The sequence below is a fragment of the Dipodomys spectabilis genome, unplaced genomic scaffold (assembly GCF_019054845.1).
Source record: "Dipodomys spectabilis isolate Male_0828 unplaced genomic scaffold, ASM1905484v1 ptg000024l, whole genome shotgun sequence".
In the NCBI taxonomy this organism is placed as follows: Eukaryota; Metazoa; Chordata; class Mammalia; order Rodentia; family Heteromyidae; genus Dipodomys; species Dipodomys spectabilis.
Window position 1 is genome coordinate 2,785,617 of NW_024870701.1, and position 26,903 is coordinate 2,812,519.

A 26,903-nucleotide genomic window follows, 5' to 3' on the forward strand; every position below is an offset into this window, starting at 1 on the left:
CTGTCTGTCTGTCTGTCCTGGGGCTAGAACTCAGGGCCTGGTGCTGTCCTTAAGCTTTTTCGCTCAAGGCTAATGCTCTACCATTTGAGCCACAGTGCCACTTCTGACTTTTTGGTGGTTAATTGGAGATAAGAGTTTCATGGACTTTCAAACTGAGATCTTCAGAACTCAAGTCTCCTGAGTAGTAAGGATTACAGGCATGAGCCACATGTGCCTGTTTTTGCTGGTTATTTCCACCTCAGGTGTGTGCTTGACCTGGGCTCTGCCTACAATAGGCTACCTGTCATTGTTAGGATTATAGTCTTTAGCCACTACATCTAGCTTCCTCAGAGAATGAAGTCTTTCATACTTTTCTGCTCAAGCTGTCCTGGAACCACAGTCCTCCTTCTAGTCTTAGCCTCCTACCTAGTTTTGATGACAGGTGTGTGTCACTGTGCTCCACTGTGAATTGAGGTCTTGAAAACTTTTCTGCCCAGGCTGACCTTAGACTACAATCCCCTCTTCTCTACTTCCCAAGATTTTCACTACTATACTGTTACTGTTATCTTTTGAAATAACAAATCTGTTTTTCAGTTATACATCTGACATCAAGCAAAACTGTTTCTCCCTGCTTTCCTTTGTATTATATGTTTAGTATTTTGTTTTCTTTCCAAGATTGCTGATGGTATGGCATATATTGAAAGAATGAACTATATTCACCGAGATCTTCGGGCTGCTAATATTCTTGTAGGAGAAAATCTTGTATGCAAAATAGCAGATTTTGGTTTAGCAAGATTAATTGAAGACAATGAATACACAGCAAGACAAGGTAAAATTACTGCCAAACAAATGTCTTAACACTCTTGAAAACCCAAAGTTTTACAAGAATAAGAAGTGTTCTAATTCCCCTCGGAGGTCTTACGGAAACCATTATTTGATTCATAAAATTATATGCATTAGATACTATCATAGCTTTTTGATAGTAGGAAAGAACTTGACTAGTATCTACTACTACTAGCAAGTAATAGTATTCTCTTCCAGCACATCAACAAATAAAAAATATCTATTTTAATTCCTTTTTAAAAACAAACTTCATAAATCATTGCCTTAAATAGGAAATTTTCAATCATGGATAATATATTTCCCCACCCCTAAGAGGCATGGGAAAATGTAGAAATATTTTTGGTTGTGACAACTCTTACACTACTATTAACATCTAGTGAGTAAAGGCAAGTGTACTGCTAAACATCCTGTAATATACAGGCTAACCCCCTTACTCCACTTAACCATGGCCATTTAGGCCAGTATTTCAAAGCTGATAAATGTTGATTTAAGTATCTTTTGTTTTCAACCTCCTACATTCCCTACCTTGATACAGTTACCTCTAGATGGAGTATCTCCTTCCAATCTTTTTGTAAGCAGCTACTGCTGTGCCAACCATGTATTCTACCACTTGAGCCACTTGACCCAGTCCCTTTTAGCATTGGTTATATTGGTTATAAAAGTCTGTATATCCTTCTTTACCTGTGCCTCCCATTTGTTACTGACATGGCAGGAGCATGCTGTATAAACACCTAGCTTATTGATTGAGATGGTCTTGAGAACTTTTATGCTGAGGTTACCCCTAAACTACAATTGCCAGTCTTTACCTCCCAAGCACCTATGATGCAAGATTGCTTGAACCTGCCATTCTTCGTTTTTTGTCTTGCAATTTTATAATTGTATTTGACATTCTGTGGTTAGTTCTCATCCATGACTACAGATTTTTGAGTGGGACATAAATTACTAAAGTATAGAGCTTATTTGGGGAACATTTGCTTTCATTACATTTTCTGGATAACTGGGCACAAAATGATATGGGACATTCATATACCTTTGGCTTAGACAAAACTGAGCTTCTTACTGATAGACACATCTGAAATACCTGAGGAGCACACAGCCGTAAGCCCACTCTGTGGGTGGTCTTGTGAATGTTGATAGTGTTTTTTCAGGTCACCATCTTGTGGGTAGCAGAAAGGCCCTTCTTTTCTCTACCCTTCTTTTCAGAAGCTATTCTGCTGGGCCCAAGTTGGAAAGGCAGAGTGCTGTTGTTACTGACTAAGGAAGATTAACACCCAAGTACTTTTTGTTTGTTTGTTTGTTTCCAATCAAGCAGTCATTTTTTCTCATGTAATAGGAAATCTGGATGTAACAAATCCAGGGCTGTGCAGACAATCAAAGAAGCCACAAAGATAGGAATATGACTCGAGTGTCATATTCATTATCACTTGCTTGCCTAGTAAGTGCAAGGCTGTGAGTTCAGTCCCCAGTATTACCAAAAAGATTGATAGGAGAGGCCAGGACCATTGTGACTACTTTTTTGTACTTAGACTGTAGTTGCTACCCTTATGTATTTGTAACAGTGAAAACTCTACCTCAGAGGCTGAGATCAGAAGAAATTTGCTTGACACCAGGCTTAAAAAAAAAAATCTTAAGACACATTCTTGACCCATAGTTGGATGGAATGGTTCATGCCTGTCATTTTAGCTATAAAGAGCCTAAGATTGGGAGGATCATGGTTTCAGTACAGCCTAGACAAAAAAGTTGATGAGACTCCATCTTGATGAAAAAAAATAGAAGAGTGATGGAAAAAAATCACCAGTAGATGTTAGAACCTAACAGAGTGTCTTTATCAACAATAATTAGCTATAGTAACTAGGTATCAAACTATACTTAATAGTTATAGATTTTAGTCAATCCTGATGGTGTGTATTTATAATCATAGCACTCAGGATCCTGAGACAGGAAAATCTTGAATTTGAGGCTAACCTGAGCTATGTAACAAGACCCTATCTCTGAAACAAAACAAAGTTTTGTTTTTATGGTTCTGAGGATTTCAACTCAGGGCCTGGAATTTTCTAGGCAAGTCCTCTACCACTTGAACCATGACATCACCCCTCCTCAACTTTGTCTAAGCCAAAGGTATATGAATGTCCCATATCATTTTGTGCACATTTCACATTTATATTCAGGCCAACCTACCCTGTGATCCTCCTATTTATGCTTCCTACATAGCTGAGACAATAGTCATGTGGTACCATATCACATCTAGTTTTACTTATTAAGATGAGGGCTTGCTAGCTTTTTGCCTGGGCTGGCTTTGAAACATAATCCTCTTGATTTCTCCCAGGTATCTGGGAGTACAGGCATGAGCATGTACCTGGCCCTAGAAGTTACAGTTTTGTTTTAATCAGTTGTGGAGCTTGATTTCAGGGCCTGGGCACTGTCCCTGAGCCTCTTTGTGCTTAAGGCTAGCACTCTACTACTTCAGCCTCAGCACCACATTCGGTTTTTGAGTGGTTACATGGAGAGTCTCATGGGGACTTTTCTTCCTGGGCTGGCTTTGATCTGCAGTCATCCTCAGATCTCGTTAGTAGCTAAGATTACAGGCATGAGCCACCAGCACCTGACAGAATTAAAGATTTTATAATCTATATTTTTGTTTCTAGAGCCTCTACTTTATTTTCTTGAGTGGTTTTTAAAAAAAATATTACTGAATGTCTTTTAAAAAAAGAACTATAACTTAGTTTAGTATAAATTTTAGAAATTAATTTTCAACATGCACTGTCTTGAGTTTGAAGACTTTGACATAACACATAAAGGGGACATTGACCCTGTTTACACTATATTTACACAAATGGATTTTTTAAAAACCCAAATAAGATTCCCAATATTGTTTTAGGTGCAAAATTTCCAATTAAGTGGACAGCTCCTGAGGCTGCACTATATGGCCGATTTACAATAAAGTCTGATGTGTGGTCATTTGGAATTCTGCTGACAGAACTAGTAACTAAGGGAAGAGTACCGTATCCAGGTAAGTTTGCATTTAACTAGCTCTTGGTTAATCAGTGACCTTAGCAAAGTATATTGAAACAGGAATGTAAGGAGTAGTTTTTCTTCTCACCTTCTTCTCATTTTGACATTGTATATGGCAGTCAGTTGGAAACTGTAATCTTGGGGATAGTAGAACAAGCACACCTGGTGTCTATGTCCTATGTTCAACTCGGCTTTCTCCTTTAGGACTTATTCAGAAGGACTTTTAATCTAGACCATTCTCTCATCAAAAGCATATCTTAGCAGGCTTATGTCTGTAATCCTATCTACTCAGGAGGCTGAAATCTAAGAATACTGGTTTGAAGCCAGCTGGCGCTGAAAAGTCTATGAAACTTATCAGTTAACCAGCAAAAAGCAAGAAGAGGAAATGTGGCTCAAATAGTAGAGTGATAGTCTTGAGCAAAATTAAGCCAAGTAAGAGCACTGGGCCCCGAGTTCAAGACCCATTACCTACACACACACAAAATGCTGTATCTTAAATGTCCTTGTCACTTATTCCCCCCAGAGTAATTTTTTTTTCTGGACATGTGTGTAATGGTTTCGGGGGGGGGGGGGGTTGTTTTGTTTTGGTTTTTTTTGCCAGTCCTGGGGCTTGAACTCAGGGCCTGGGCACTGCCCTTGAGCCTGTCTATGCTCAAGGCAAGTGCTCTACCACTTGAGCCACAATGCCACTTCTGGCTTTTTCTGATTATGTGGTACTGAGGAATCAAACTCAGGGCTTTGTGCATGCTAGGCAAGCGCTCCACCACTAAGCCACCTTCCCAGGCTGTAGTGTATTTTTGTTAGTATATATTTCCCATTGTATAAAATTACTTCTCAGAATAGTCTATTATCTGTCTTTATTAAAGATGAAAAATAGAAATGGTTTCCTCTGAAAAATAATTTATAGTTTCTGGGGATAAAGGGAAATTTGAGCCCAGCCAAAACTCAGCTATAATTGAATATTCTTCTAGCTTGATATTCCTTGAACATCTCTTGAAGATGGTAATAATTGAGAGACATTAAAGTATATACAATCGATTCTTTGTGGGAAAACGACTATGCGAATCTCAGGACTTTGGGGTATCACCTGGTCTCTCTCCTCTCTGATACCCCCAGCTGTAAGTCAGATCCCATCAGGTTTCCTCACCTCCTTCCCTTCTTTGCATCTTGCCCACTCTACCCCAACCATAGCAATTTTTTATTACACCATAGTCTTGATTCTACCACTTTTGCCTGCCCTTTTCTATCTTCATAAAACCAACCATTCTTAAATTTCATGGTCAAGCAGTAACACCATTCTCTTGCAATTGTATCTGTCATTTGCTTTTTATTTTACCACTATTACTTGGCAGTCATGGCACCAGGTGAAACTTAGCTCTGCCTACTGAACCCTCAACAAACATCATTACTGGAAAAAAAAAAAGCCATATTAAGTTTTACTTTTGAGTTTATAACTATGAGGAACTTTCAAGTTTGAGCCATGTTAGTATGGCTAATACCCATTTTAGCACCTCACTACAGACTACAAAAAATGAAAAATAGTTTCACCATTGCGCCTCCAACAGAGAGGTCTACAGTCCTTATACAAGCACACAAATGAGCCCTACATTTGCATCACCTCTCTCCCTGAGGAAGTTTGTGAAAAGGGCATAGGAAACAGTTTCTAAAAGAGTAAAGCCCAAAAGAAAACAGCAGTCTTACTGAGCAAAGGAGATAGAGGTTCCAGTGCTAGAATCCGGAGCGTAGTGTCGTGGGAGAAAGGAATCACCTTTAAAGAACTCTAAAACGCTGCTTACAAATTCCCCACCAGTCCTTGCTGAGCTCCTACTCTGTACACATACAGGGAGAGATTAAGGGAGACCTAACAGAAAATAGCCACTAGGAATTTGAAGAGAGGAACAGAGTTCAGATGATCCAAAGTGCCAAGGAGTTCCTGTACAGGCAAAATGAACAGCCATTGGGAAACAGAAAGCCCAAGCCCAGGAGAAAGAGTAAAACTGAACAAAACCAAAGGAAAACCTTGGCAAACAAGAAGCAGGTAACTTGCCAATAGTAGACTACAACCTAATACCCTTTAGACAAAAGATATAATGAGTTATAACATAAAATAAACTTTACTAGACATAGGAAGAAAGACATGACATCAAGCATTCAGAATCAATAAGGACCCAAAGATTATCTGAATCTTGGAGTTATCAGAGGACTTCAAATTAACAATATTTAAAATGGAAGCAAAGATAAGCAAAGTGATGAAAAGCTGGAGAATTTCAATATAATTAGAAGAATCAAAAGGAAACTTTAGAACTGTAATACATTATGTGAAATTAAGACCACATTAGACAGACATGGAAGGCAAGATTAGTGAACTCAAGGCACATTAATAGAAAATACCCAAAGTATTTTAGATAAAATACTGGGGGGAGGGGGGAACAACAGTATGAAAACATGAACATATTAGTAATCCCAGAAGGAGATAAGAAAGTACAACAGTAGTAGTACATAAAAAAGTGATAGCCCAAAATCTAAATCCAATGAGTTTAAAAAAGAAAAAAGAAAAAAAAAAAAAACTATGAAAGTTAAGCAGGATAAATAAAGGAATCAGTGAACTTCAAATAAGCAAGCCTATCATGGTTAAATAACTAAAGTCAGAACCAAATAGCCCATAGCTTTTTGTCAAGATACATATGAAAGCAATAAAAAATGAAATTATGTTCTGAAATACTTGGGAGAAAGCTATTGATCTGAAACAATAACTACCTTACAAATTAAAAAAATTCTGAGCTGGGTGCTGGTGGCTCATGCCTGTAATCCTAGCTACTCCGAAGTCTGAGATCTGAGGATCACAGTTCAAAGCCAGCCTGGGCAGGAAAGTCTGTGAAGCTCTTATTGCCAATAAACCACCAGAAAACCAGAAGTTGCACTGTACCTCAAGTGGTAGAGCACTTGCCTTGAGCTGAAGAACTGAGGGACAGCACCCAGGCCCAGAGTTCAAGCCCCACCAATGACCAAAAAAAAAAAAAAAAAAAATTCTATGGCAGTGAGTATCAAAGGCAGAAAAGACGAAGGAGTATTTGGTAATTTAAATTTCCTTCATTATTTAGAAAACATGAAAGTATTTAAAATACAATAAATAAACCAAAGAAACACTGCAATCTCAGTGATAACCAATAAACTAATAAAAGGGAGTAAAATAAAAAACTGGGAGATCGGTTATAATTCAGCAGCAGAGCACTAGATCAGCTTGCCTGAGTCTGTGGATTTGGTCCCTAGCACCAAAAAAGGAAAATCTACGAGAGAAGAAACAATACAATAGAGAATAATGAAAATTTCTTATGTAATCAAAATACAATGCAAGAGGGGAAGAAAGAATATATGGGACAAATAATAAACAGGGTGATAGTTAAATCCACCTATATCATAAATATATCTAAGGGGAATAAATAGTCCAATTAGAAGACAAAGAGGCAAAACCAGATTTTAAGTAAACACACTAAATGCTGTAATTCTGTTAACACATACATACATTGAATATAAAGTATAGAAGATGATTGAAATTAAAAGGATAGCAAAATATACACTATGCAAATGCTAACCAAACAAAAACCTACGTAGCAAGGCTTTTAAGGCAAGAAATATTACTAGCCAAAAAGTCAGCTAAATAGAAAAACAAAAAAATCCAAAATGAGTATACAACTAACCACATAGTTACAAAATGTATATAGTATAAGAAAATTAATTGATAGTATGTCTTGGTTAAATGTTCAGGTAAGAATCAGAATTTGGCTGGATGCTGATGTGTACACCTGTAATCCTATCTACTTTAAGAGACAAAGATTTGAGGCTCAAGGTATGAAGCCACCCTGGGCAGGAAAGTTCCTGGCTCCTATCTAATTAACCATAATACTCAAAAGGGGAGCTATGTCTCAAGTGGTAGAACTCTAGCAAAATAGCTCAGGGACAGTACCCAGGCCCACAATTTAAGCTCCAGTAGCAACGTGCAGGCGAGCATGCACACACACGCATACACATACACACAAATCAAAATTTGAACTGTTGGTTAATTTTCCAGTTTCTGGTTGGTTGGGTTTTTTTTTTTTTTGAGGGGGGATAGGTCTTGCTGAGGATTGAGCCTAAACCACTGGACATGGTAATGAAGAACATACTCCACTGAACCTCTTTCTCCCATTCACCCCTTTTGCCTTATCTTATTGCCAGTCATTAAAAAAGAAAAAGGTACTACATAGTCTCCATTGTCTTTGATAACTGAAGAAGATTCACACACAGCTCAGATCCATCCACTGCATGTTCTTATTCTATATCTTAGTTGGGGAAACTAACAAACTTTGGCAAATGCAAACAAGTATGAAATATTTAAATTTATTGACAAAGTACTAAATAGTTATTATTTCTGGGAATTTTTCCCATTAAGAAAGTCAGAAGCTCTCTCATAGAAAATATTCTCTTTCTTAAGGTAGACTATTGCTATTAGAGACTATTACCACCACATTTTATTTGTGTAACTGTTAGCAGAAAATAATTCTGATTAGCAGAAAATTCTGTAGGGCCACGTTTTGAATGGAAGGGTTTATTGGCAATTAAAACTGAGTTATGGCTCCATGGTAAAGTATATGCTTAGTATGTGCAAGGTCCCAGATTCAGTTCTAGCACATTAAAAAATAAGAGTTAATTAGCAATTGGAAGTTATTTTGTAGATTTGGGCTTAGGTTGATTAATGTTAGCAGTCTGTTAAAGTAATACTGAAGCACACACTAAAGAACAAAGGCTTAAGAGTGGAAAAAACTTAAACTCTCACAGAGGTTAAGTACCTTGCTCCTTTTCTTCTATCTAGCAACTTCTGGTTTGTATTTTTATGGTAGTGATTTCACTACCCTGAATATCTCAGAAACTTTCTTTAAACTCTCCAAAGAAAGTCAGTTTCCTTTCAAAGAAATTGTTTTGAGGAATCCCTTATTCCTGATAAATACCATAATGAAAAATAAAAATAGTTAATTCTTTGCATGGTTTTAAGAGAACCATTGCCTATGAAAAATCTCAATGCTGACAGTCAGTTTAAGATGGAAGGATGGCTGGGAATGTGACTTAGTGGTAGAATGCTTGGGTAGCATGCATGAAGCCCTGGGTTCAGTTCCTCAGTACCACATAAACAGTAAAAGCAGGAAGTGGCACTGTGGTTCAAGTGGTAGAGTGCTAGTCTTGAGCAAAAGAAGCTCAAGGACAGTGCCTAGGCTCTGAGTTCAAGCCTTGGGACTGGCAAAAAAAAAAACAAAATGGGGGGCGGGGGCAGGAGATATGAAGGATAGCCTGTGACATGTAGCAAGGAAAGGTGATGTGGGAGTTAGGAAGAGCTGTGAGTTTGCTGGCTTGCTGAGAGTGTCTGGAGAAGAATTTGAAGAAAGATACCTTTTTGTCTACCTGTGACAACACAGGATGAGCTACCAGTGGCAGGGAAGGGAAGAACACAAAACAATAGTAGAAAGAGACAATGTAAGAATAAAGAATAGAGCTGGATTTAAAAAAAAGAAAAAGCTGGGTGCCAGTGGCTCACACCTGTAATCCTAGCTGGTCAGGAGGCTGAGATCTGAGGATCGTGGTTCAAAGCCAGCCTGGGCAAGGAAAGTCCATGAGACTCTTATCTCTAATTAACCACCAGAAAACTGGAAGTGGAGCTGTGGCTCAAGGGATAGAAAGCTAGCCTTGAGCTGAAGAGCTGAAGGATAGCGCCCAGGCCTAGAATTCAAGCCCCATGACCCACCAAAAAAAAAAAGAAAGAAAAGTCAAATAGGTCATATTAGATAAGGAAATTTGTTTCAAAGAAAAGACTTAATGAAAAGTTATATAGTTATATATTTGTTGAAAACAGGACTAGAATTCTTCCTTCTCTGAATTCCTATTTGAAAGTTCATTCAGACATCGTCTTGCTACCAGTAGCCCAAGTGAAATTATTGCTAAGTTGCATTATCAGAAAACATCAGTATCTCAGAATTGTACTCCAGTTATTCATTGGTATTAAAAATAAAAGTATTAAAACAAAAAGCTTAGACATTAGACATGTTAAAGATTATTTTTTTGTCCTTCTTTGGATATACTCTTACATTTAAATTTTCTTTCTTTGTTGAAAGAATCTTCTAGTAAATAAACTTAATATGCCTACAATCATTCAGTGTTTGGGAGACACACTGTGTTAGGCACTGTGTTTAGGACATTGTGTGTAATGTCTGAATCTTCTGTGTTAGGTATGGTAAACCGAGAAGTGCTGGAACAGGTCGAACGAGGGTACAGGATGCCCTGCCCTCAGGGCTGCCCAGACTCCCTCCATGACTTGATGAATCAATGTTGGAAGAAGGAACCTGATGAAAGACCAACATTTGACTATATTCAGTCCTTCTTGGAAGACTACTTCACTGCTACAGAGCCACAGTACCAGCCAGGGGAAAATTTATAATCCAAGGAGCTGTTTTATATGCACAACTCTGCCAAAATGTAAAGAACTTGTGTAGAGTTCTTCACATCCAGGAATCAGAAAGAAGAAAATCTTCACTCTGCATGTTTCTAATGGTAAACTGGAATTCCAGATACAGTTGCACAAAACCACTTTTTTCCCCAAGTGTTAAACTCTAAAGTACCAATGATGAATTTTTCATTATTTCATTATTTCGGGGTCCAAAGAAAGAAAAGTTAATGATGGCAGTGTGAGTTGAGGGCATGGTAAGAGCGCAATAAGGCTACTACTTATAATCATTTCTTTTTCTCTATACTCACCATTATTAAAATTATTTATTGTTATAGGAAAAACTTGAGAGGTAAAAATTTTTACACCACAGTAAAATCTAAAAATAAGGAACTTCTTGGGACCAAATAATTCCATTCCAGTGTTTTTTTAAAAAAAATCTTACATTTATTATTCTCAAAAGTTTTTTTTTATGTTAAACAGCTACTATGCAGTCTTAGCATATATCTTCCTTTTGTGCAGGAATGGGCCAAGGTTTCTCAAAGCCAAAAAAAAAAAAAAAAAGGATTATAAACAACTTCTAATCCTTATGTTAGACCTCAGCAGGGGAATTCAAAAATATAATGCACTGTGCTCATACTCATAGTATGGAACTGACAAGTACAAAAATATTTTCAATCATTTTCTGATTAGTTCACTTTAGAATAGGAAAGGTAACTAGAAATGAGTTAAATCTTTTATAATGTTTCATTGCTTTTTTAAAAGGCAATATATAAATGAATTGTACTGTCCAATCCATGGGAAAAATCTTTCATCTTTACATAGCATGAAAACTAAGATCCAGCATTTAAGCAGACCATTTTTTAAAAAATGCTTGGTACTGTGAGATATTGCTAATGTGTTCTTATGGGAGTGGGTGCCACAAATAGAAAATATCACCAGATCAGGGACTTGAATGCACTTTTGCTAGTATTGAGTATAGAAAGAAAAAAATGTATTTAAAAGAAATAGGAGAAAAGAAAATGTGAAAGTTTTACAGATAGAGGGATGGAATATGTGTTTAGTGTTGATGTCATGGGGTGACAAATGGCTTCTTTGCTGGCACTCAGAGCTCCTTACTTAGCTGTTTTCTGAGACTTTAAGACTGAAAGACTAATTTCTGTTAACATACACACTAAAGAGTGCTAATCTCAAAGTGGTGAAGCAAAGACTTCACACAGCTTTTATGCAAAACCTTTGTAAAACTGCAGTTTTCACATCCCTGTTTGAATCTTCATAAACGTTTTAGCTATTCTAGATGGTTATCATTTACCCCTTTAGAATATATTGATTTTAAAAGGAAAATATATTCTGAATAATAGTAGTAATTTAAAAGGAGGGGACAGTTTTTGCCCTCTTAACAGTTCAGAAGTGGCATATATAAAATAAGACTGATTTTTCTGGCTCAGAAAGAAATTCCAAATATGGATTTGAATAGCAGCATCACTGGTTTAAGAATCTAGCAAAAGAGAAACTAAATCTGATTTTTAAAAAGTTTAGTATTTATGTTTTAAAGTATCATATTTTATAGTCAGACTTTTTTAAACATGAGACTCCCCTTTTTCAACTTAGAGTTTTAACTATCACTGTCTCATTTATCATTAAATTTAGAATTCTTTGGCATGGGATGTATGTTCAAGCTAAAACAATTTTAAAATGTAACAAATAAACTTCATGCAAGTTGGCAACAGTTCTGGTACCAAACATAATAGTTCCTTCTTTTTTTCCTATAACCTGTTTAGTGTTGCATACTCTCCCCAGAGGGTCTCCTAAGAAGAGTGCATCATTATTGCCCATATTGTCTACAACTGTGACATGTGTGTTCAAAGGGCTTTACATCAACTATGATATGGTAGATTTTCTAAGCATTTTTAAAAAGGTAACAAAATCATGTTTATGTACTAATTCTGATCATTTAAAAAAAATAAGCCAACAAAAGTTGATGGTATTCCTTAGATTTTAATTGAATGGAGCAGTTCCTTGTAATAATAATTGCATTGGAAGGGTAAAACACTAACTTAATGTGTATTAGGTTTGTATTTTTAAATTGCCAAGAACAATGAACTGTTTTGTACATTAGAAGATTGTTTTCCAACAACTTTCATTTTTATTGTCTTAATGTGGAACTTAACCCTTACCAAAAATGTTGGCGAAAATAGCCATCTAGCACACACTTTTTTTTAACGAATAATGGTAGCCTAAAATGTAATATTTTTATAAAGTATTGTAATATTGTTTTGTGGATAATTGAAATAAAATTCTTGTTGAATGCACCTATTTATCTTTTCAGTCAGTCTGAAAATACACCTATTTATCTTTGTCAGTTGTGGGGCCTGAACTCTGGGCTTGGACACTGTCCCTCAGCTCTTCAGCTCAAGGCTAGTGCTCTACCACTTGAGCCACATCACCACTTACGGCTGAGGATTCGAACCCAGGGCCTCATGCATGCAAGGCAAGCGGTCTACCACTGAGCCACCTTCCCAGTCCCCAATTATTTGTAACTCTTGAGCAGAGTTAAATGAATTCTTTATTAAATTTAGAACAGTATCAACCTTTTTCTTTGTGGTTAATTTTCCATGCCAGTCTTTTTTATAAGTATTTTCTTTTTCTAAAATTATGTCAGCAAATAGTCATTGTATAACATAGAGAAACTTAAGTGCATTGAACAAATCTTTTCACAGAGAACCTGTTTGAAGATACAAAGTAGAATCACCACTTTTGACCAAGAGGGACTTAATTTTTTTTTTAACTGCAAATGTGTGAGCCACATCTCTGTGTTTTATAATTCATTTGTTATTGGTTTACTGAAAATAAAATTGTTACTAAATTTGAAATGGTCAAAGCATATGTGATTTTTCAGAACTGTAATTACATTAATTACTTTGTACTGTTGAATCATCTGAAATGGTTCTTCACCTTTTCCCTGATTTCTGAAAGTTAATATTAGGAATGTTCATGCTTCTTTTAGTAAATATTTGTTTGCTTACTTACTTTTTGACTTACTTTTTGGTTAGAACTCAGGCCCTCAGGCTTCCAGCCTGAGCAAACATTATGTGTTTTTGTAATAGTAATAGTTCCTTCATTTCAAAATATTTTTCCTCTTTGCTTTTTAACTGTTACGTGTACTTTTTTGACACAAAAGTTGTACATTTATAGGTACTAACACATTACTCATTTTTTATACTTAGGAAGCATTTATCCACTAAATATTCATGTTATCTATGTTACAATTTGTACTCTAAATCTTTTGATTTACTCCAAGTTGAGTATAAAATGTGACTGCAGGATCTTGTATGAATTTTCTTCCATATTATTAATTTTCCTACCACATTTATTGGTTAACCCATAATGAGCTCCTTCATTATATATGCTTCTGTTAATACCCAGTGAATTTGTCATCTCTGCCATCAACACACATAGCACTTTTTTTTATTACTTTTGCTTGATAATGCCTTTAATAATAAGGCAGGTTTCCTTTTTGCTATTCCTTTTTGTTTTTTTAATTCACAATCACTCTTCTTGTCCCATACATGTAACTCTTCACCTTCTCTAAGCTTTCTGTGTGGAGATGGAAGATGTCTGTCATCTTGTGTGCAGTTACACTGTTCTACGGATACTTTCCAGTGTGATGGAAACTGTAATAAAACATAGACACTGTGCATAATAGCAGTTATTTCCTTAAAATCAGCTCCTTCCTGTCCTTCCTCCAGTGTATCATTTATCTGTTTGTTTGAACCAGCAAGTTTTTCTTGTTGGCATCCAGAGTCCTGATTAATATTAAAATTGTTTTAATAGCAAAGGGAATAGTTGTCCTTTAAAGTAAGCATTCCTGCTCACTGCCATCATTTGCCCTTATATCCAGATCTGCCCAGCTTCTGGTAGAAGGCTGGCCTATACTTCACTTGCTCTGGTTTTTTGTATCAGGACAAGGAGTAAGAGCTCTACCAGGTCAAAGAAAACCAGAAAGAAGGGACAAAGTGTTTCCTCCCTGTGAGTTTAGGGTAGCCATGTGCTAACAACAAAAGGTTTTGTTTCCCTATGGGCTTCTCCATGTATCTCTCCTTTGGTAGCAACTCGCATTCTGTATCTCGTTTGCCTTAGAGATGGTGATAGTTTTGTTGCTCTCAGCCTCGCCCAACTTAACTGTACCAGTTCTAGTGATTCTAGTGATTCTCACTGACTGCCTTCTGTTTCCAGTTAAGAGACCTGACTGGTTATTTGTCATAGCTGTATTGAAAAAAAATTAGTTTCATCAAAGCATTTTATACGAAACAGGAAAAGCTTTCAGTACAGTAGCAGTTCTATGGGATTGTGGCAAACACAAAATTACAAGCAGGATTTTAACCATGGAGATAATACACCAGATCTTGAATTCAGCCTGGGCACTGATCCTTGGCATTTTTGCTCAAGGATGGTGTTCTACTATTTGAGCCACAGGTCTACTTGTGGCTTTTTAGTGGATAATTGGAGATAAGAGTCTCATGGACTTTACTGCCTGGACTGGCTTTAACCATGATTCTCATATCTCAGTCTCTTGAGTAGCTAGAATTAGAGGTGTATGCCATTTGGAGGCCAGTGAAGTTTTTTGTTTTTGTTTTTTTTGGGGTCCGGTCATGGGGCCTGAACTCTGGGCCTGGGCACTGTCCCTCAGCTCTTCAGCTCAAGGCTAGCGCTCTACCACTTGAGCCACAGCGCCACTTTCGTCTTTTTTCTTTTTGCTAATGTGGTGCTGAGGAATCAAACCCAGGGCCTCATGCATGCAAGGCAAGCGCTCTACCACTGAGCCACCTTCCCAGCCCCGCCAGTGAAGTTTTTTAATTTACATAAATTTAATTAGCCACATGTGATTAAAAAAAAGTACTGAAAAGTATATTTGATGAGCTATTGTATCTCAGTTGAAGAATGAAGTACTCACTTTGTGCATAAAAGAAATGAGGTAAGTGAGATAAGAAGAAATAAGTGAGGTAAGAGATGCTAAGGAAGGAAATAGAGTTTTTAAAAACCCAGAAGCCTTGATTTTGGTACCCTGGGTATGGTATATATGTTTATGTGAATTAGGGAAGGGAAAGGGAATAACAAAACGATGAGACAAAGGACAAAGGGGGAATGAGTGCAACAGCAAAACAAGACAGGATGTTGGAAATTATCTGTTCAACTCTGGGAGGGGATTGGCAGGGGAGGGAAAGTGGGAGAAAAATGAGGGAGGGAGGGAGGGAAATAACAAGTTCAACAAGAAATGCACTCACTGCCTTATTTATGTAACTGTAACCCCTCACTTTGACAATAAAATTTTAAAAAGCCCAGGAACTTAACAAGACATTAGAAGCTAATGTAAATAATATGGGTTATTTCCTTTTACAAAAATGTACACTCAGTTTTTAAATTATTTGACAGTACTGGGCTTTGCACTCTGGGCCTCATGCTAGGTAGGCATCTACAAATTGAGCCACTCCTCTGGCCTTTCTTTGCTTTTGTTATGTCTTGGATAGTCTTCTGAGTTTTGCCCAGCATTGGTCCTCACACTTTGATCTTCCTACTTATGGCCTCCCATGGAACAGATTACAGCTGCAAACTCCTATGCAAGGCTTGGAGATGGAAGCTGGGCACAGTTTAACTTTTGCCAGGGCTGGTCTGGAACCACAAGCCTCCCAATCTCTGCTTCCTCAGTAGCTGAGATCACAGGTGACCTCTAATACTCAGAATTTTTTGGGGGGGGGGTCCAGTCGTGGGGCCTGAACTCTGGGCCTGGGCGCTGTCCCTCAGCTCTTCAGCTCAAGGCTAGCGCTCTACCACTTGAGCCACAGCGCCACTTCCGGCTTTTTTTCTTTTTGCGGTCTACCACTGAGCCACCTTCCCAGCCCCAATACTCAGAATTTTAAGGTGCATGCTGGGCCTTCCTTGGCTACCTTAAACCTTGAAAGCAGTCCATGGGTTGGTGGCTTTTATAGAAATAAAGGGATTTCTACAATTTGGCAAGAAGAAACAACAAGCTACAAAAAAAAAAATAGGTGGGGAAGTGGTGCTGTGGCTCAAGCGGTGGAGCACTCACCTTGAGCTGAAGAGCACAGGGACAGCGCCCAGGCCCAGAGTTCAAGCCCCACGACCGACAAAAAAAAAAAAATAGGTGGATTTCCCGCTGTAGTTTTAAATGTGGTAAGGAAATAAATAATACACCAATACAGAAGGTGACTGAGTAAGTAGGAGCAATGTAAGTCCGCTTGGCACTTCCCAGAGGTACTGCGAAGGATACTGGATCCCCATGTGGGAGGGGGATTCCATCCATCTCTGCTTTGATCTGACAGGTTAAGTTAATTTGAACAAGTTGGAAGGTTGTGAGAATTCAAAATAGAAATGTGCTATAGCTTAAATGGTTATAGAAATAAAATGCAAGATGGTTTTATCAGAAATACAATACTAAGGAAGTGGCACTGTGGCTCAGTGCTCGCTTTGAGCTCAAGAGTGCAGGGACAGTGCCCAGGCCCAGAGTTCAAGCCCCAGGACCTACAAAAAAAAAAAAAAATACAGTGCTAAGTCATGGAGTTGACCAAAGAACTAATGGTGATTGCTTCCCACTTTGTGTCAGTACTGCGGCTTGAACCCACACCCTTGAGCTCTCACTTTGTTTTTTCATTCAAGGCTAGTGATCTAACTTGAGCCACTCTCTCCACTTCTGGCTTTTTTTTGCTGGCTAACTGGAGATAGAGTTTTAACAGAATTTTCTGCCCAAACTAACTTAAAATCACAATCCTCAGATATAAGCCTCCTGAATTACAAGAATTACTACTGGTGGCTCATGCCTGATTGTCTTCGGAGGAAGAAATCCCTTTGTTTTTTGTTCTCTCTCCTTTCTCTTCTCTCTCTCTCTCTCTCTCTCTCTCTCTCTCTCTCTCTGGCAGGCAGAGAGGGGGAGTGGTAATGGGGGCTTGAACTCAGGGCCTTGCACTCTGCTTTACCTTGTTTTGCTCAAGGCTGGTTCTCTACCCTGTGAGACACACACCTCCACTTTCTGATCCTCTTTAAAAAACTAGATTATTCAAAATGATGTGTCTCTTCAACAATGTGAGAGTCCTAATTGCAAATACACTATTTTCAAGAAAAGTTGTCAGTAAGGCCCTGGTGGCTCATACCTATAAGCCTAGCTACTCAGGAGCCTGAGGTCTGCAGCTTGCGCTTCAAAGCCAGCCTGCACAGGAAAATCTGTGAGACAAAAAGCTGGAAGTGGAGCTGTGGCTCAAGTGGTAGAATGCTAGCCTTGAGCACAATAGCTGAGACAGCACCCAGGTCCTGAGTTCAAGCCCAAGGACTGGCATCTGAACAAACAAGTTTTCATCTCCAAAAATACTGTGGGAGAATATGCTATAGATCTAAATGTCAAGCTAAATACATACTTTAATCACTTCTAAATCCTCAGAAATAACCAAAGGTCTGAGTTGTTAGTTTGGTTAATTTCTTTCATAATCCTTGCCATTGTTTAAAAAAAAAAAAAAAAAGAGCTTCCGGTGTAGCTTACATGGCACTAGGGCCTTGTCAATTCCCAGCAACACATAAATACTTGGGGAAAAAAAATGTCATCAATCTAACAATTGTCCCTGCCAATATTTGATTCCGTTAGCCATTTTACTTATAGCCACTTTGGTGGGTATTAGTTGTATGTCATTGTTTAGTTGTATGTCATTGTTTATGACAATAATAATGTCAAGACAGACATGGTGATACACACCTGTAAGCCCAGCAATTAGGAGGCTGATGAGGATCGCAAGTTTAATGCCAGCCTGTGCTACACAGCAACACCTCTGTCTCAAAAACCAAAATAGTTAATAGTTTATGTTGGTAATAAATTTGCATATCTTCTTTGGTGGAGTGTCTTTTCAATTCTTTGCCCATGTTTTGTGCTGAGTTGTCTTCGTAGTCAGTTAAGTTCTTTCAGTATTTGGGATACAAGTCCTTTATCTGCAGCTTCCTTTTTCCTCTGCTTAATGATTTCTAAGGGAAAACATTCATTTTGATGAAGTCCAATTTATCCTATATTCCTTTTATGATTTGTGTTTTTGGATTCTAGGAAACTTTGTCTTACCCAGGTTCACAAAGATTTTTTTCTTACATTTTCCCTAGAAGTTTTATGATTATAACTGTTAATTTTGACTGCATTGCATTTTTAGGTAACTTGCATGTGATACAAACTAAGGGCTCGATATTCATATAGATAGCCAATTGTTCCAGCACCATTTATTGGAAAGACTATATTTCACCCATTGGATTTCCTTCGCACCTGTTTTTTAAATTAGCGTAAATTTATTGTTCAGAAGGGTTTCATATTTCTATACATGTGTCTAATGTACTTTGATCAGATTCTCCTTTCTGTTACTCTTTGTTAACTGACTCCTTCCTGCTTTCTCTTTTTAAAAAAAAGTTTTGCATTTGTATTTTTTGTATGTTTTTTGTTTTATTTTGTCCTGTTTTTGGCTATAATACTAGGCTTGAACTCAGGGTCTTATACTTGTGAGGTAGGCGTTCTACTACTGAGCTACACCATTTAAAAAGTTTTAGTAGCATGTCAGGCACTGGTGGCTCATGCCCGCAATCCTAGCTTATCAGGAGGCTGAGATCTGAGAATCGTGGTTTGAAGCCAGCCCAGGCAGAAAAGTCCCCTTAAGACTCTATAACTGACCACTCAAAAACTGGAAGTGGTACTGTGGCTCAAGTGGTAGAGAAACAGCCTTGAACACAAAGCTCAGGGACAGTGCCCAGGCTTGGATTTCAAAAATAAATAAAAAGATTTAGTAGATTTCATAATGCTGTTTTCATCTCTATATATTCCTATACATATCTATAATGCTGTTTTCATCAATATATATACACATTTATACATGTATCACTTCAGTCACATTCACCCCATCACCAGCACTTCTCCGTTCCTTTCTCTTCTCTTAGTTCTCCCTAAACATTTTCCTTTTTTACAATCATGTTATATTATTTTTTTAGGTCTAGAATCTGCTTATGATTAAAAATGAAATTTTGTCTTTCTGAGCTTGGCTTACGTTGTTCAATTTGATGGGCTCTTCCATCCATTTTACTGTAAATGATATAATTGCATTCTTCTGTATTGCTGAATAATACTCCATTGTGTAGATATACTACTTTATCCATTCATTGGTTGATGGACACTTAAGCATACTCCATAGCTTAGTTAATAGTGTTGTAGCAAACATGGGTGTGCAGGTATCTTTATTGACTTACAGTCAATAAAGAGTGGTACAATAGCATTGTTTGTTCTGCATTTTCTTTAAGGAATCTACATACTGATTTCTATAGTAGCTGCAGTGATTTTCATTGCCCTCAACATATAAGACTTCCTTTTCCTTTTATTCTCACCAGCATTTGTTGTTTCTTGACTATGGTGAAATTGAATCTCAATGTGGTTTTGATTTGCATTACCTTTACAGCTAAGGATTCTGAACATCATCTATTCACGGATTGATGGACTATTTGTACTTCTGTTTTTGAGAACTGTCCAATTTATTTGCCCATTTGTCAACTAGATTATTTTCTTGGTGTTTATTTTTTTTTAGCTCTACTTGTTCTGGATAGTCATCATTTTTCCTATGAATAGCTTGCAAAGATCTTTCTCTCCCTTTGTGTGTTGTCTCTGGATTCTCATAATTGTTCCTTTGGCTGTGCAGAGCTTTTAAACTTGATGGAATTCCATTAGTCAATTGCTCTTATTTCCTGAGCTATTGCTGGAGTCCTGCTCATGCCTGTGTCTTCAAGTGTTTTTCTTATGTTCTCCTCTAGCAGTTTCAGAGTTTGGGATTTAATATTAAGATATGTGATAAGTTTTGAATTGAATTTTGTGTAGGGTGAGAGATAGGGATTCTAGCTTCAGTCTTCTACATGGGGGTAGCCAGTTTTCCTAATACTATTTGTTTAAGAGGCTGTCTTTTTTTTTCTAATGTGATTTTGGCTCCTTTGTCAAAAATCAGATGGCTTGTAACTGGGTTTATTTCTGTGTATTCCATTCTAGGCATCTGTTTTTAAAAATCAACTGACTACATATGTGTGTGTCTATTTCAGACTCCTCTGTTTCCTTGATCTACATGGTTTTTTTTAATGCCATATTAGTGCAACTGTATATAAGTCTTGAAATCAGGTCATTCTTCTGTTTCTTTTTTAATTTTTTTAATTGCTTTCAAATTTCCATAAACATTTTAGAATCATCTCACTAGCTTTACAAATTCCTGCTGGGGATTTAGATGAGATTCACTCTATCTTTGGCTTAATTTGGGAAGAACTAATATTTTTAACAACACTAAATCTTCTAATCTTGAGAAGATGAATTTTTGCTACATTTAATTTTCCTTGGCTTTTTTTTTTTTATTGTTTTCAGTGTAGGTCTTTCATGGTTTTTGTTAAAAAAAATTTTCCCTAAGTATTTTAAGTTTTTATATTTTTCTTATTTTCAGTACTGGGGTTTTGAACTCAGAGTCTCACACTTGCCAAGCCAGATGTTACTAAGTCATGTCTGTAGCTGTTTTTTTTTGCCCTGATTATTTTTTAGATAGGATCCTGCTTCTTGCCTAGGCACACTTCTGGACCCCAATCTATTTATCTTAGTTTCCTATCCTAGCTGGGATTACAGGCATGTGCAGCTAGGTCCAGCACTTGTAAGTGGTAATCGTAACATTTTCCCTCCCTTATTTTGATATTCTGTTGTTGGACACATACATTTTAAGATGGTTGAATTTCTTGGACAACGGGACCCCTTTATCATTATATAATGCTCCTCATTTATTTTGAAAACTTACTTGTTTTCAAATCTACTCAGCCAGAAATTCATATAGCTACTCCTGCTTTCAGTGTCAGCATTAATATTCACATATGGATGACTATATCTCTTGCTATTTGGGAAGCAGAGATGAAAATAATCCAGACAGCAGGCCAACCCAGGCAAAAAGTTAGTTAAATCCCATTTTAGTCAATAAGCTAGTCATGGTGACATGCACCTGTCATCCAATCTACAAGGGAAGCTGTAAAGAAGGAACATGTTTGGGGGTGGGAGAATGCAAGAACCTACCTGAAAATCAACACTAATGCAACTCAATGCATGACATACAGCACAGTCTTGCTCACTCACAACCTAATAGCCCATGGAAAATGGCATCCCCAGTTTGACTATCAAGGCCAAAAACTGCCCTGTCCAAAATATGGGAGGAGTTAATGGTGAATAACTCAGTTTCCAGAAATTATCCCTATGTCTGCAGAGTCCAATAAGATCTTGATGTCTTGAGATGCTTAGGAGCAGCTGCCTTTTGAGCTTGCCCAGTTCTCTCAGAGAGAACATTTGCTTTACTTGTATTAATAACTCTATTCTGGGTTAAGCCCCTTGTCTCTGTCCTTCAATTCTTGAAGAGACCAAGAACTTTGTGGTCCCAATCCAGTACACACCATTCAGTAACAATACATTATACCTTTATATAACTGTCTCCACCTGTCCATGCTGTTATAACAAAGTACTATGATTGGATAACTTAAAAAGAACAGAAATGTACTTCCTCACAGTTCTGGAAGCTAGGAAGTTCATCACACTCTGGCCAATTCAGTGTCTGGGCAATAAGTACCTTGGTCTCTATTTTCAAGATAGCTTCTTGAAGGCTGTGCCTTCACATAGAGGAAAAAGATGAATGCTCTTCCCTCCGGCCCTTTCATAAGGTTACTAGTCCCACTCTACCAGTGAAGGCAGAACACTCAGGGCTTAACCATCTCCTAATTTCAGCTTTTAAGACCATCACATCAGTGATGAAGTCGCAGCATAGGAATTAAGGGGGATACATTCATACCACCATCCAATTTTAATCTAAATTTGCCATTTTTCACATCAACATCATAGCACTGTGCCTTCTTTTCTTGGGCCTCTTTTTAAATTGGTGCATTTAGATCACTAACATTCCCAGTGATTATTGGCACTGCTGGATTACTATATAGCATTTTCGTTACTGTTGGTTTTCCTTGTTCTTTGTGCCTATTTTTAAAATTTACTTTATTGTAAATTATAAAGTGCTGTACCGAGGGGCTACATTTACATCAATCAGGTAATGAGTACATTTCCTTTCTTTTTTTTGTGGGGGGTGGTCCAGTCATGGGGCCTGAACTCTGGGCGTGGGTGCTGTCCCTCAGCTCTTCAGCTCAAGGCTAATGCTCTACCACTTGAGCCACAGTGCCACTTCTGGCTTTTTTCTTTTTGCTTATGTGGTGCTGAGGAATCGAACCCCATGCATGCAAGGCAAGTGCTGTACCACTGAGCCACCTTCCCAGCCCAGTACATTTCCTTTCATACAGTGACATCTGTTCCCTCATTCTCTCCCAGTCCCTCCCTCCTGTCTCCACCATAAGTTGTATAGTTCACTTTCATCAGTGTCCATTGAGCTCCACTGCTGTTCACCCTCTTTTCCTCAAGTTCTGTGCCTTCCCTCCCCACCTTCCCCAAAATATACATGTGAATATACTATATATGGTAAAGAAGACAGAATCATCAAAACCTAAAAACCAAAAAAAGAAAAATGGGAAAAAAGACTTGTTTCCATATCTTGGAGTTCATTCTGGTATGCATATTATTTCATATAAACATGAAGAGGCACATGGGCATTGTGTCTTTATGATTCTCTTCTAAGTATCTTTTTTGTCTCACTGTATGTAGAATCCTGTATAATTTGCCATATCTCAGTGCATTTTAGATCTAACCTGCATACCAGAGAGAACATGCCGTTGCGCCTATTTTTGTCTTATACTCTTACTGCTTTTGTGGTTTTAAACTGCAGGTTTTATTATTGTATTTTCTTTTTTGTATCAACTATACTTCTCTTTCCCACTCTAAGTTGTTGCCCTAGGATTTGCAACCCACATTTATGATAAATACATTTCACACTTTTGGATCTTTCTTTTGTTAACTGTAAAATGGATTAGAAACCTTTGCTTACCTTAGAGTTGTTGGAAAGTTTGGTAAATGGTAATCTGGACTCTATACCACGCTACTGATACTATCTATTCCAAGAGGACCTTTAGACACTTCTCATCAGTGATCAACTAAAACTTCATGTTAGAAGTAAACTTCTACAAATGCAATCATTATAATCCATGCACATTATGTAAAAACTGAACTATTTACTTGAAGCAGGCATAGGAGGAGGATTGTGTGGAACAGAAGCAGTGACATGGATCAAGAAGCACTGTACTCACAACCTGACTTACAGAATTGCAACTTCTTTGTAGGACTAACGATGATAATAATGAAAACTCTACAAAAAAAAGCCACACCTATAGGCCAGTCCTCCGGGGGCAATAAATAATTAAAATTATACAGGTAATACATGAAGAGTAGGTAATTGACAGAGGGTTTTACAGCAGTTACTGCTTAAAGGTATGCATAATTTGTGTTACAAAAATAAATCAATTCTGGCACTTAGTGCTTTACACCTATAAAGCTAGCTACTTGGGAGAAGGGGGTCTGGGCTTCCAAGCCAGCTCAAGCAGAAAAGTCCACAAGACTCCATCTCAGCAGAAATGGGATGTACTTTATGTCTTAGAAAAGATGGGAAAGACAAGTGCACAAGGAAAGCAACTGAGACCCTATCTCAAAAGTAATCTGCGGAAGTGGAATAGCGGCTTGCTTTGCAGCAGAGAGCCTGCGTAGCACTGAGTCGAAGAAGAAAGAAGAGGAAAAGGCGGGGGGGCGGAGGGGGGGGGAGAAAGAAGGAAAGAAAGATGAAAAGAGAAAGAAAAGGAAGAAAAAGACGGACAGGAAGGCTGGCAGGCCTTCGACCCTGAGCAGGCGAATAGGACTCTAAGTGAGCAGACTGCACGTGGTGCCTCACTCTTGTCCAGCGTCCACTGCGACCCTGGTTGGACCCACGGCCAGCAGCTCGGTGCCCGCGAGCCGTGAAGGAAGGGGCAGAGCTCAGACCACCGCCGGCCGCCCCAGCGAGACCGAGTCCGGGCCTCGGCCCCGCCCCCTCCGCGGCACGCCCAATCCTCGCCCGCCGCGCGCCGCCCTACCCACGGGTGGCCCCGCCCCTCCGTCCTCGGGTAGCTGAGATCTGGGGACCCCCCCCCACCCCCCGCCCCTGCCCCCGGGTGCGCGCGGCTGACAACATGGTGCGCGGCAGGATCTCCCGGCTCTCCGTCCGCGACGTGCGCTTCCCCACGTCGCTGGGCGGCCACGGCTCGGACGCCATGGTAAGCACTGACCAGCCACCCTCCCGGGGTCCCCGCCTGCGGACGCTCAGGCCCGCGGGGGGGCGGTTCACCTCCCGGAGGAGGTGCACAGCCGAAGCTCCGCACTGCCCGCACGGACGGGGCCTGGGTTTGGCCTTTACCGCCCGCGGCTTCCTGGAAAGCCACAGGTGGGCTTTGCCCAGCGCTACTCCCTGTAACCTCGAACGCCGCCCTGGCTGCTCCCTGGCGCGGATCTGAGGGCGTCCTCAGTGGGGGTGGCCCTGCTGTGTGTCTTCAGGAAGACCCCTGCTCTCTGGGCCTCTAGGGTCCATCTGTGAAATGGGAAAACGAGTACCTAACGACTGAGTGGTAGAGAGGGCGCTCACACGAAGCTCCTGTGTCCACCAGCATGTTGGAAAGGATTTGCCACCGTCAAGAGTTAGGCCCTTGGGGCTGGGGGTGCGGCCCAAGTGCTAGAGCGCCTGACTAGCAAAGGCCTGCCAAGCAAATGCAAGGCCCAAGTTCAAAACCTGGTGCATTTAACAGAGAGGGATGGAAGGAGACACAGAGACAGAAACATGTCAGCCGTGTGTGTGTGTGTGTGTGTGTGTGTGTGTGTGTGTTTAGCCAGAGATGGAACCCAAGAATGTTAGAGGGACCCCCTTTCCCACCCTTCCTCAAATGTCTCCCCAACTGTGTAAAGCAGTGCTTCCTAGATCTATGAGCACAGCAGGGTACTCCTTGGTGCCGATCCTTACTCTCCTCCACCAGTGACACAGCTACACTAGAAAAGTTACTTTCAAATGCAGTGGGTGTATGGAAGGAATGGAGGAAGGTTGCCAGGGACTCTTAATTCACAACATAAGTTTTTACTTCCAAAACTGGCTAGAGAGCTAACTGGTGTTCATTACAATTCTTTTTTTTTTTTTTTTAGATGTCTAGGGTACTTTTTATTTATTTTTTTATTGTAAAGATACTATACAGAGGGTTACAGTTACATGAGTGAGGTAATGAGTACACTTCCTCTTGAACATTGTTACCCCCTCCATTGTTTTCCCCCTACCATCCCCTCCCTCCCTACCTTCCTCGAGGTTCTTTTTTTTTTTTTGATTGTGATTAAGTGATTACATAATTTCCAGAATTTCACAGTATTGTGGAATATTCATTACAATTCTTTATGCTTCCTGATGAACCTGAAATTTTTTTTGTACGAGATAGACCTCTCTGAGAATATGCTGAAGTTATTAAACGTAAAATAATGTCTTTTAGTCTAAAATTAACTTTCTCTGTGTGTGTGTGTGTGTGTGTGTGTGTGTGTGTGTGTGTGTGTGTGTGTCACATGTGTTACTGAAGAATTGAACCCAGGACCTGGCATTCTACTACTTGAGCCCATCCCTCTTCCTATTCCTCCCCCCCCTTTTTTTTTTCTTCTTCTTTTAACAGTGTTGGAGTTTGGACTCAAAGTCACAAAGCAGGGGCTCCCTCCAGGCTGTGTGTGTGTGTGTGTGTGTGTGTGTGTGTGTGTGTCTGTTGGCTTTTTTTTTTCTTTTTTCAGTAGTGGTACCAGGACTTAAACTTAGGGTCTTATGCTCTTGCTCAGACTTTTTTTTTGTTGTTCAAGTCTGGCACTCAACCTCTTGAGCCAGGACTCCAGTCTGGCTTTTTTGCTGGATTGGAGATAGTCTCTCAGACTGGTTATACTTTTGAGATGAGTCTCCCTTCTTGCCTAGGTGAGTGCTTCCAATTTTTGCTTCCCATCTTAGTTAAGATGACCGGTGTGAGCCACCACACCTAGTACCTTCTGTTGAGATGGTATCTCTCCAGCTTTTCTCTCCAGACTGACCTAGAACTGTAATTCTCCTAATCCTGGCCCCATAAAACTAGGACAACAGGGGCTGGGAAGGTGGCTCAGTGGTAGAGTGCTTGCCTTGCATGCATGAGGACCTCGGTTTGATTCCTCAGCACCATAAAAGCAGAAAAAGCCAGAAGTGACTCTGTGGCTCAAGTGGTAGAGCACTAGCCTTGAGCTAAGGGCTGAGGGATAGTGCCCAGGCCCAGAGTTCAGGCCCCATGACCAACCCCCCCCCCAAAAAAAAAAAACCTAGGACAACAAGCTCACATACTGTACCCAGCTATGGATTGAGAAGGGATTATGTGAGGTTCTCTTGACTGATCTCAAACAATGACTTTCCCATTTTCATTCCTTAGGTAGCTAAGGTTATAATGAGAGATACTAGTGTCCAGGTTTATCCTGCATTGAAAAAAACTCTAAGTATCCTTTCTTATTTTATGGCAAATGGCTTTTTAAAAAAATCCCTTTACAATTCTTTGTGGATTTCCAAATAACTGTTTCAAA

At 39.1% G+C, this 26,903-nt stretch overlaps 2 protein-coding genes across 2 annotated transcripts in view; both read left to right on the forward strand.

Annotated features, from left to right (window-relative positions):
• The window catches only part of Yes1 (YES proto-oncogene 1, Src family tyrosine kinase), a 71,708-nt gene extending 59,093 nt beyond the window's left edge, over positions 1 to 12,615 (forward strand). Inside the window, exons 10-12 of the mRNA XM_042675169.1 lie at positions 655 to 808; positions 3,701 to 3,832; positions 10,089 to 12,615. Of these exons, the coding sequence (XP_042531103.1) occupies positions 655 to 808; positions 3,701 to 3,832; positions 10,089 to 10,297 (495 nt within the window). The 3' untranslated portion in view covers positions 10,298 to 12,615. The remainder of the gene's footprint in view (positions 1 to 654; positions 809 to 3,700; positions 3,833 to 10,088) is intronic.
• An 11,844-nt stretch (positions 12,616 to 24,459) lies between these two features.
• Positions 24,460 to 26,903, forward strand: part of Enosf1 (enolase superfamily member 1) — a 33,302-nt gene continuing 30,858 nt past the window's right edge. Inside the window, exon 1 of the mRNA XM_042675278.1 lies at positions 24,460 to 24,568. Coding sequence (XP_042531212.1) covers positions 24,485 to 24,568 — 84 coding nt within the window. The 5' untranslated portion in view covers positions 24,460 to 24,484. The remainder of the gene's footprint in view (positions 24,569 to 26,903) is intronic.